We start from the raw sequence: 11,267 nt of genomic DNA, 5'->3' as shown, positions 1-11,267 counted from the left end.
CCTCCACATCCCAAGGCACAGTTCTTAGCAGCTCAGTGCCACAAATGCAATGTGCATACGTGGTGGAGGCATGTGGATAGTCTTTAGCTCCAACCCTTATGTGGAAGAGCATGTGTAGATGAATTGCTGTTTCTTCTTGCAAATTAACACTCCAGAAAAAGTAGGGCTCATTCGTTCAAATTTAATGAATGTTTAACAATATGAATCACTTTGACACAGAAAATTATCCTCATAGGTGTAGTATTTCATTCCACAAGATTTTATAGATTATTATAGATTATTATTATCATTATAGATTATTATTTTTAAAATATTTCTTTTCTCTTTATTTAATTTGCTGTACATGATATGACATTGAGTTAAATATTCTAAGTTATACTTCCTGATTATGTGCCTCAGTAAGAATTCTTTAATCTAGTTTGTTAATATGATACACAGTTGATTGCGCTATTAAACAGCCCCTAGATTCCCCATACAGTGTAATGCACTGTTTCAGGTTTCTGGTCACTTCAAGTTCCAGTGCAAAGGCCCATAGAGAGACTGTAAGTGGGAGTAAATGTAATGAATGACCAGTACTAATCATTTGCTGATGACTGCAAATTCTCTCTGCACTTACCTTTATAAAAGAAAACTGATGCGTGTGCCAGGTTTCTTCTGACAATGGGTAAGTATCATAAAGAATTCCTGAAAAGCAAAATGAACAAAGTAAGAACTTGCATTTGTTTCCACAGCCAGAAGTTAAATATGAGACAATGACAGCTTGCAATGAGGCAGAAACTTTTAACGTAGTAAAATGTCACAAGGCATTTTACAAGGATGTAAACTGACAAAATAAATTGAAACCAAGGCAAAAGAATAACATTAGGTCAAAGTCTAATCAAAGAAGTAGGTTTCAGGAACATCCTGAATGAGGAGAGAGATTTGGAGGTTTTCAGGATTGGATGCCAGAGATTAGGGTTCAAATAGCTCAAGGCACAGCTACCGACAATGGGAACAATGAATTCAGACACATATTCATCCAGCAGTGGAGAGAAGCAGAGGTCTTGTTGGAGGCTTATCGGACTGGAGGAAGTTATGGAGATAGGAATGAGGCCAAGGTAGGTGTTGAGCTAAAGGATGAGAAATATCACTTTGCAATGCCTGTACACTAGTTGCAGAAAGTAAGCATGCACGTGCAGCAGGCAGTGATGAAGGTGGATGATATGTTGCTCTTCAAAGCAGGAGGATTTCAGTAAAGGAGCAAGAACATCTTGCAGCAATCATTCAGGGCCTCAGTGAGATGACACCTGGAGTATTGTGTGCAGGTTTGGTCTCCTTTTTTGAGGAAGGATGTTCTGGCTATTGAGGGAATAGAATGAAGGTTTACCAGACTGATTCCTGGTACGGCAGGACTGAAGTATGAAGGGAGACTGGATCAGTTAGGACTGTATTCACTGGAGTTTAGAAGAATGGGGAAGGATTTCGTAGAAACCTATAAAATTGTAGTAGACCAGACAGAGTAAATGCAGGAAGATGTTCCCAATGACCAGGCAATCCAAAACTATGGGTCATAGTCTAAGGATACGGCCATTTGGGAATGAGATGAGGAGAAATTTCTTCACCCAGAGGGTGGTGAGCCTGTGGAATTTTTTGCCACAGAAAGTGTTTGAAGCCACAATGTTGAATGTTTTCAAGAAGAAGATGGATATAGTTGTTAGGGCTAAGGGGTTCAAATGGTTGAGCTGGCTTGAAGAGCCAAATGGCCTACTCCTGTTCCCAATTTTTATAATTCTTGGACAACTCAGTGCACTGCTGAGTCATACTGATGTGCAAGGTCATTGTCTATCATAGTGCCAGGGTTTCTGGTCTCAGCTGTTGACCCCAGAGTCAATTACTAGAGACTAGAAAATTAAGCCCAGATTCCAATTCCTGATCACTAACTGATGATCCTGTTGGAAAATTCATGCCTGTCGATTTCGGTGGTGAAAACAGATTCAGGCATGACTCTGTGACCATACAACTTGCTGAGCTCCCTAATGAGATTGTCAGAAGTAAGGAGAGATACTGTGTGCCTCCATAAAATTGCAAATGTTTACACTGACAGAAAAACTTTCAGTTCTACATTAGCAATAGGTGATAAAAGCCACCTTTTTAAACATTTAAGTATTAAACAAAAGCAGGAATTACCTTGAATTCTTAATGCTGGAGAGGTAGCCAATTTATTTGGCAGCTCTTTCCAAAAGGAATTTCATCAGCAGTCAGTTGCTGGAAAAGATAGCTCTGCACAGGTATTTACTCCTGAGTGGCTCAGCTCCCTCAATGATTAATCTGTACACTCAGCTTTTTTGCCACATTGTCCAACATGGTTGTCTTGAAAATCTAATTTGTGTTGGAAATGTAGACAGCATTTGCAAACCTATCATTTTTTTCTCTCCTAAATATTACAACAGTTACGGTGGGGCAGCCATTCAGTCTCATCATTCTATATATGGCATTACCTCCTGTCTACCTGCAGCACATGCTCCATTCAAATAAATTGCATTTTTTAATAATATTCAAACTGGCAACCCAAATCACAGCATAAAGTTCTGAATTTTATTATCATCTAATGTTTTGTTATTATTGTTTATCATGTAGTAATTATGACTGATTCTATTGATATACCATATATTGGCTTGTTCACGAGCTATGCAGTTTACTGTTACATTATTATTTTGAGCATAGAATCTCTGTAGTGCAGATAGAATCTGCATTGACACTGTAAAGAGCAACCCATCCAGATCAACTCCCCACTCTATCCCTTTAACCCCACATTTAGCATGGCCAACCACCTAACCTGCACATCTTTGGACTGTGGGAGGAAACCAGAGCACCCAGAGGGCAGGGGGAGAATGTGCAAACTCCAGACAGACAGTCACCCAAGGCTGGGATCAAACCTAGGTCCCTGGCGCTGTGAGGCAGCAGTGCTAACCACTGAACCATCATGCCACGTAAGAGTTTGAGCTGTTTACAGAAAGACTTGAAGGCACATGGGCAGTTTTCAGCTCTACCAATGTCACAAAACAATTCATCAAAAATCTGTGATGAAGTTTCCTTTAGCAGTACTGTGACTGATATTACAAATGAAAGTCTGCAATAAAAAACAAAAATAAGATACGGATCAAAAAACAGAAATTGCTGGAGAAACTTGGTAGGTCTGACAGCAACTGTAGACAGAAAACAAAGTTTCAAGTCCAGAGACTCTTCTCCAAACCTGATAGTAGCTAGCAAAAGGTGGTATATATGCTGAAGACATGGAGTGGGGGTGGGGGTGATGGGTAAGTGTGGACAGAAAGGAGTAAGTGGGTAGGTGGAGGCAGAACCCAGAGTCAGAAAAAGAGACTTGGTTAGCCAAACTAGGGATAGGCAACAGTAATCCAGGGAAGGTGAAAAACTGATATTGGAACAGTTAGTAGGTGAAAATGGGTAGGCTGTGCTGAAAGTAGCCCATGACATCACCGAGCCTGGGGTGTAGGCGTGGACAAAGGACATCAAACGAGACATTCAGATTCTAGACACTGTAAGCAAAACAATATAAGTTATCTGAATTGGATGATCTGCATATACAAAATAAAAACTGATAATATTGAAGTATTTGATCACTCAATCTCACCAGCCTCATCAATAAATATTTACAATATATTCAAAGGGCATACAGGTGCAGAACAAGCATACCAATTTACACATTATTTTAATTCTTTAAATCTGCACTTCAGTCTTCCAAAGTCTTTGACTTATTTCAATTCTGGCCTGTTCCATATCCTAAAAGCTTCTCTTGCATTGGTAGTCACCTCAGCTGCCTAGGCTTGAAGATCTGAATTTCTTACTCTAAACCTCACTGCCTTTCCCTTCTCCTTTAAGATATTCCCTAAAACCTGCCTCTTTGGCCAAAGTTTTGTCATCCATTGTTATAGTTCCTTATTGGGTTCAGTGACAAATTTTATTTGATAACACTCCAATGAAGTCCCTTGCTACAATAAATGTGTCACACAAATGCAGGTTGTTATTAAGGCGCTACTAAAAATTATGACCAATAGTTTAAATGGATTCCTGTTTTCAGAATCCTATTTATCAACATAATTTTTTTTCTTTAAAAAAAGACTTTTTTACACTGCCAACAGTTTAGTAGTAAAGTACTTCAGAGGAAAAATACTAGCGTCAAACTTACCGTCAAAATGTGAATCTGGTAATGTGGAAACTACATCTTCCCAGAGGCCCTTGAGGGGAACAACCTGCATTGGAAAATTTACAAGATTAATTTCAGTTATGTGTCAAGTGTGACTACTCTTCCATAATTATTTGTACATTAGCAGAAAGGTGGGATCTTACTAGGTTGCTGTTACAGAGAGAAACACCATTGTAAACTTGATGACCTAAAAGGCTTCTGTCTGTGCTGTAACAATCTATGGGCTGTACCTTTTCTATCTAAAGGAATGAAAGTCTAGCATTCATATATTCCTACAATTTCTTTAAAATATCTCAAGCCAGTTCCCATAAATTCTGTTACTTTCAAATGCAATGGCTGTTGTCATGAAGGCAAGGACTTCATTATTTTCCACACAAATGCAAAATATGCACTCTTTTAGACTGCATATTAAAAAAAACTACTTACTGAACATAAAAATAAATCAAAGAACTGCGGGTGCTGAAGGTCTGAAACAAAAATAGAAATTGCTGGAGAAACTCGGCAAGTCTGGCAGCATCTGTGGAGAAAGAAACAGAGTTAATGTTCCAAGTTCTGCAGTTCTAAAGAAGCATCACTGAGGTTGAAACATTAACTCTGCCTTCCCTCCACAGATGCCGCCAGACCTGTTGAGTTCTTCCAGCAATTTCTATTTTTATTTACTGAACATTACAGGCTATTTCAAAAATGATGAATCCACCTGCAAATGTCATAGTACTTGAATTAATGGTCTTTGAAAAAAAATGTTTTAATATATTTTACAGTGTGGATTTAACAATGCACTCAACAATCCCCATGCAAATTATTCATGTTGTACACAATTATACTTGTATTTTTTTCTCTATTCATTTTTTTCCCAATGAGTTTACTCCAGCCGGGAGACAGGGCCAAGGAGTAAGAGTTAAGGTTTGGGTAGCGTGAGATGAATGATAATGTGTTAGTTCATCCTAGAGATGAACCAGCTCACTAGACCATAGTCTTCAATCAGGGATTAGCATGTTTGCCTACACTATGTGCTTCCCCATCTAGTACCTGGAAGGACAAGGGGAGCAATCATATGAGAAACAACCAGAACCAAGCCACACACCATGATAACTTGGAAATATATCTCTGTTCCTTCACAGCTGCTAGGTCAAAATATTGGAAAACTCAACCTCACAATGCTGCGTGATTCTCTTTGCCACATTGACTGAAATGGTACAAAATTGTGCAAAATAGAAACTGTCAATAAATTGTCTGTTGTACCCACATCATATGGAAATTTTATGTAAATGCATGTTTTTCTTTGATGATGCAACTGGACCGCACCATTATCTTAGAATATTATTCCTTTGTCACTGGGATTTTCATTTGAACCTAACTGGGTTTTATAGCAGTTCAGGGTGAAATGAGTTTAGATGAGCAGTTTCACTTTACTCATCCTTGATACAAATGCAAAATTTGCACAAAAATCAGTAAATTGAAACAAAAAATTATTATTGGAACAGCTGCAAAAGTAACCAATGTATATTTATAGTGCACTCACCTTGTGGGGTTGCACTTTAGCCCATTCCTGTAGTCTTTTAAACACACCATCATTACATTCAATGATCCAATGCTCTTCAACGTCTAAAGACTCTATCTTGGTGGCTGCAATTGCCATTCCAAATCCAATTTCCAGAACACGTCCTCCTAAGCCAAGAGAAAAAAAATTTGGTCTTATTACTATCTTTTCCCATCATTAGTTGCAGCACAGCATGCGACTTCAATCCAATGCATTTAACACTGTCATTGCACATAGTGATAGTGGTACTGGAATCTGTTGCACAATCAGAAAACAGGCTGGGAGTTAACAGTTAACACAGTGTGGAGCTGGAGGAAGACAGCAGGCCAGGCAGCATCAGAGGAACAGGAAAGCTGACATTTCAGATCGGGATTTAAGGGTCCCAACCCGAAACGTCAGCTTTCCTGGCCTGCTGTATTCCTCCAGCTCCACACTTTGTTATCTCTGACTCCATCTGCATTTCTTGCTATCTCTGGGAGTTAACAGTTGTTGGGTTAGCTATCTATAGTATCTATAGCTCTACCATGAGCTGGTATGCTAGCTGCCACGTTTTGTAGTGCTGTACTAGATAATTGCACTGGCCTAACATTGTCATGTGACTAACTCTAGATCACAGCACCTCTTTACATCCAAATTCCAAGCTAGTATATTTAAAGACGATTGAAAAGTGTTGCTACATTGGAGAACTCAAGGCATTGACATTACCAGACAAAAGGGAGAAAATCAGTAGAGAAGGATGACATTACAACTAAATTTATTTTGCATTTCCAATGATCCTTAAAAACAAATTTTCAGGACAATAGAATCATAGAACCACAGAGGTCTACAGCACAGAGTCTGCCCACAGAGCCTACTCCAATCAAAAACTACCTGACTATTCTAATCCCATTTTCCAGCAAATCTAACCCCACTTTCCAGCTAAAATGTACAAAGAAAGGTTTATGAAACACAAATCATGTAAAATAAAGCATTGGACAAATCATATTTGAAAAATATATATAGGATTTATCTTTTTAATGTTTTTAATGTGTAATGTAGAGGTAAATGCCAGATTATGGAACCTCCCAGCTGCAGCTGTCACTAACCTCACTTCAATTTCTGAATGAATGACAACATTGCACAAGTGTGCAGCCTTTAGGAATGTGGCACAATTCTGACAAATAATGTTACACAGAGGAAATACAAAATTGTGTCTAATCTAATTTTATTGATTTGTTAAAAACATGAAAGTGAATTTGATTTTCATCATTGTGTCTGAAATTGGTCTCCCACATCTACAGTGGCATTACTGTCTAAGGCAGTTTCACACCTTTGCTGAGGAATAAGAATATTCTTCAGAGTGACGTATTCAGAAAAAAATGTGCCTTATAATATCTGGTCTAATTATTGAAAGAATTAGAGGGATCTCATAGAAATCTATAAAATGCTAACAGGACTAGACAGAGTAAATGCAGGAAGAATGTTCCTGATGACTGGGGAGTCCAGAACCAGGAGTCACAGACTAAGGATCATGGTTAGGCCATTTAGGATTGAGATGAGGAGAAATTTCTTCACCAGAAAGTTGTGAGGTGGTGCAACTCTTTGCCACAGAAATTCTCTGCCACATAAAGTGGTTGAGGCCATAACATTGAATATTTTCAAGAATGAGATAGATATAGTTCTTTGGGCGAAAGGGATCAAAGGTTATGGGGAGAAAGCACGTAGAGGGTACAGAGTTGGATGATTAGCCATGATCATATTGAATGGTGGAGCAAGTTCAAAGGGCCAAATGGACTCCTCCATTCCTATTTGTATGTTTCTATGAAACAACAGGATGAGTTCAACCTTACTGCTAACTTAACACATCAACTAGACAAGATTTTGAATGCAATAAAACAGAAAACTGCAGATGCTGGAGATCTGAAACAAACATGGTGGCTCAGTGGTTAGCACTGCTGCCTCCACAGCACCAGGGACCCAGGTTCAAATGTGTGGAGTTTGCACATTCTTCCCATTTCTGCATGGATTTCCTCTGGTCCTCTGGTTTCATCCCACAATCACAAAGCTGTGCAGGTTAGGGTGGATTGGCCATGCTAAATTTCCCCCATAGTGTCCAGTGATTTGCAGGCTAGGTGGATTAGCCATTGGAAATGCAGGGTTATAGGGGTGGGTCTGGGTGGGATGCTCTTCAGAGGGTCAGTGTGGACTCTATGGGCTGGATGGCCTGCTTCCACACTGTAGGGATTCTGTGAAATGGCTGGAGAAATTCTGGAGCATCTGTGGAGAGAAAACTGTTAATGTTTCGAAGCCTGTGACACTTCTTCAGAGATTCTGAGTCTGTGTATAGTTCACTGCACACTTAGGGCCAGTTTTTCATTTTGTCAATCTAATTATAAAGAACATTTGCATTATAACTTTATGGAAAATCTAATCCTTCCTGTGTTGTGGGTGCTCCTGCATACCCACACAAAGAATACCCTTTGTTACAAACAGCACCATGCCATTTCTCCAGTGAACCCAAATGAACAACCTGACACTATTTGTGGACAGTTTCTCTCTGGTCCCCAATAAAATGCTTCAGTCAGCACCAAAGGCAATGGCACCAGAGAAGAGCCGGACAATGTTCCTTAACAGTACTCCACCGTGTACAGTACTGACTACACAACGTTCACACATGTGGTACATATTACTTGAATGCATAATTAATAATCGCAGTGGAAGATAACTAATCAGTAAACTCAGGTAAAATCTAACTTCCCCTTGAATGCAGTTGTAGTACTACATTCCCTCCTAGTCACTGAGATCAAAACTGGATCAGACCACATTTCGGTAGAAACTTTGTACATTCCCTAATAATCTTACCCCTGAAAACAATAGCAACTGAGCAATTAACAACAGTCCACTTTTAAAATCCATGTCGGTATAATCTGATCTTTCAATCTCGAATCTCAGCCCCTAATTTGTACATGTTTTAAAGCACGGAACCTTCGCCTGCACAGCGAAAGGGCGACGGAACTACCCACTGAACTAAAATTAGTTGTGAACTATTTTTTGTCCGAGTGTTCAGTAGAGGTCGTATGAAGGTTGAGTGCTGCAGTAAAAAAAAATTAAGAATGAGAAGTAATATTGAATACGCGTGGGTTCTCTTGTGTAACAGAGGTGACCCAGTTTGTAGAACAGAATCCACGTGAGCAGGATTTTAAACGTGAGGAGAGGGGTTTGGGTAACAGTGATTGTAACTGACTGGAAGGGCGGAGATGACTTGTACCTTTTGAGGCTGCAACAGTAGCCAGGGAATGCATGTATGGAGTCTCCCAGCGCTCCATCACCGGTTTGCCCAGGATCTGTAAATGCGTGTCGCTGTCATTGTACTCGGCGCTTGCTAACCTCCAGTCCGGTTTGCAGTCTTCGCCCTGCAAGAAAATAGCATCTTTGCCTTCCAAACTCATTCTGCTTGCAATCAGGTCGGAGGAAAGGGGGCGATGCCGAATGAACGCTGGTTTATAAGAGCTCCGATTTATGCTGACATTGCAGCTTACCTCTTGTGCCTCCCCCCTTCAACATAAAGCTCGAATGTTCATGTTATCATAAATAAACACGCAGCAGCTGGGGCCTAGCAGTTGTCACCGAGCTTTAGGAATTCTGACAGCAGAGGGAGAGGGGCACAAGTGACTTCATTGTTGATTGTTCTTATTTGGAAGGAATAAAATTCTTGGGGTGGGCTGACAAACATTGGGAGCATTGCCCCCCCATTTCATTGAAAACGTTAATCTTTTATTGGGTAAGTTTTTAAAGAAATTTTTGAATGAGACAGGGATATCACTAGCATTTGTTCACCATCCCTAATGGCCTGGTTTGCTTTCTGGGCAATTTCACAGACTCTATTACATTGCTGTAGAGTGATAGGGCTGGTTAATGAGTTGGCACTGCTGCCTCACAGCGCCAGGGACCAGGGTTTGATTCCAGCCTCAGATGACTGTCTGTGTGGGTTTCCTCTGGGTGCTCTGGTTTTCTCCCACAGTCCAGAGATGTGTAGGATAGGTAGATTGGCCATGCTAAATTGCCCCTAGTGACCTCAGGAATGTGTTAGCCATTGGATTAGCAGGTTCACTGGGATAGGGTGGGATGCTCTTCAGAGGGATTTCGATTGGCCGAATGGCCTGCTTCCACACTGTGGGCTTGTATGATACGTATGCTAGACCTGGTAAGGATAGCCAATTTCCTTCCCTTTCCAGGTGGCTTTTTAATGACAATGGCTACTGTTAGATTAGTGTTTAATTCCAGCTTTTTTTAAAATTGAATCATATTTCATCATCTGCATGGATTGGATTTGAAGCCATGTGTCCCAGAAAATTAGCCTGGGGACCAGGATGTACTAGTGCAATGACATTACCTATACACTGCCACTTCCCAAGAAATAGCTTGGCTAGTCTCTGTAGGACAGGCAGCAGCACGTTGCTGGTTGACTGCAAGCTGACCACTCCATCAAAATATTCCATTTTTTAAAATTACCATCAAAAAGTGAAGAGGCCAAGTTGGCTGATTCACTGCCATAGAAATGCTCCCATGTAAATAGATCATGTTTCTATTTGAAAGGATTGAGAGAAGAACGTGTGGAGTTCTCAGTGTTGGCCACCCCCAAGAATTCTCAATCCTTTCAAATAAGAAGTTAACAATCTTGCTTGCGTGCAATGTCCATCCTGACTGTCTAGTTAGCCGTCTTTCCACAGAAAAGCCTCTTGTGTCCTGTACGCTACGAACTGTCAAAGGAGTAAAATGTAAAAGAAACTAGCTTGTGGCTGATGTTTAACAGATTCATTGGATACCTCCCTTGTGGTCAGCATCTTTATTTACAGTAAAAACAGCCAGAAACTCAGTGGTCTGAGCTACTTCCATGGCTGTTCTTAACCCAGTGGTTGTAAGTCAATGTTGTTCAGTCCTCTGTGCATTCTGCCTAGCATGAGGTCTGGGTGTTGGTTTTCCATTCTGAATTCTTGAGGTTACTCCCTTAGACTAGACACTGAGTCTGCTGCATCTCTGCCTTTGCCTTATAGAAGAGTGGCTATTGTCTGACTCTCAGAAATTTGAATAAATTGTTTTATTTACTGGAGTACAGAATACTGCACTTGGTATTTCAGCTGCCCAGCATCCTTCCTCCATTCCCCTCCTCAGAGTCTCGGTATCATGTGACTATTGAAGTCAGAGTTACATTACACCATGTATATCATCTCATTTATCTCTGCATTCTCATTATACAAGGGCTGTGGTCTATGGGTAATGCCACCGGTAAGCAGAGAAACAAATCTGCATTCATAGAAAAGCAGCATTGCAGTGTGACATTGTCTGACAATTCACTGAATTCAGTCTTGCTTCAAATTAAAAACTTCCTACAGAAAAATACACATTAGCGCTAGGATTAAAACTATACAGCGCGTGTAGGCATTTTTAAATTACTCTTCATAGGATGTGTGCATCGCTGGCCGGGTCAGCATTCATTGCCAACGCCTAGTTTCCTTGAGAAGGTGGTGGTGAGCTGTCTTCTTG

General features: G+C 40.3%; 1 protein-coding gene across 1 annotated transcript in view; it reads right to left on the bottom strand.

Annotated features, from left to right (window-relative positions):
- The window catches only part of LOC109915730 (guanidinoacetate N-methyltransferase-like), an 11,634-nt gene extending 2,280 nt beyond the window's left edge, over positions 1 to 9,354 (bottom strand). Inside the window, exons 1-4 of the mRNA XM_048613931.1 lie at positions 8,992 to 9,354; positions 5,727 to 5,872; positions 4,187 to 4,250; positions 577 to 684 (exon numbers count right to left, since the gene is read on the bottom strand). Of these exons, the coding sequence (XP_048469888.1) occupies positions 577 to 684; positions 4,187 to 4,250; positions 5,727 to 5,872; positions 8,992 to 9,172 (499 nt within the window). The 5' untranslated portion in view covers positions 9,173 to 9,354. The remainder of the gene's footprint in view (positions 1 to 576; positions 685 to 4,186; positions 4,251 to 5,726; positions 5,873 to 8,991) is intronic.
- Positions 9,355 to 11,267: the final 1,913 nt, after the last annotated feature.

Source organism: Rhincodon typus, chromosome 29 (assembly GCF_021869965.1).
Source record: "Rhincodon typus isolate 14 chromosome 29, sRhiTyp1.1, whole genome shotgun sequence".
Taxonomy (NCBI): domain Eukaryota; kingdom Metazoa; phylum Chordata; class Chondrichthyes; order Orectolobiformes; family Rhincodontidae; genus Rhincodon; species Rhincodon typus.
This window is presented reverse-complemented; position numbering and strand designations above follow the sequence as displayed.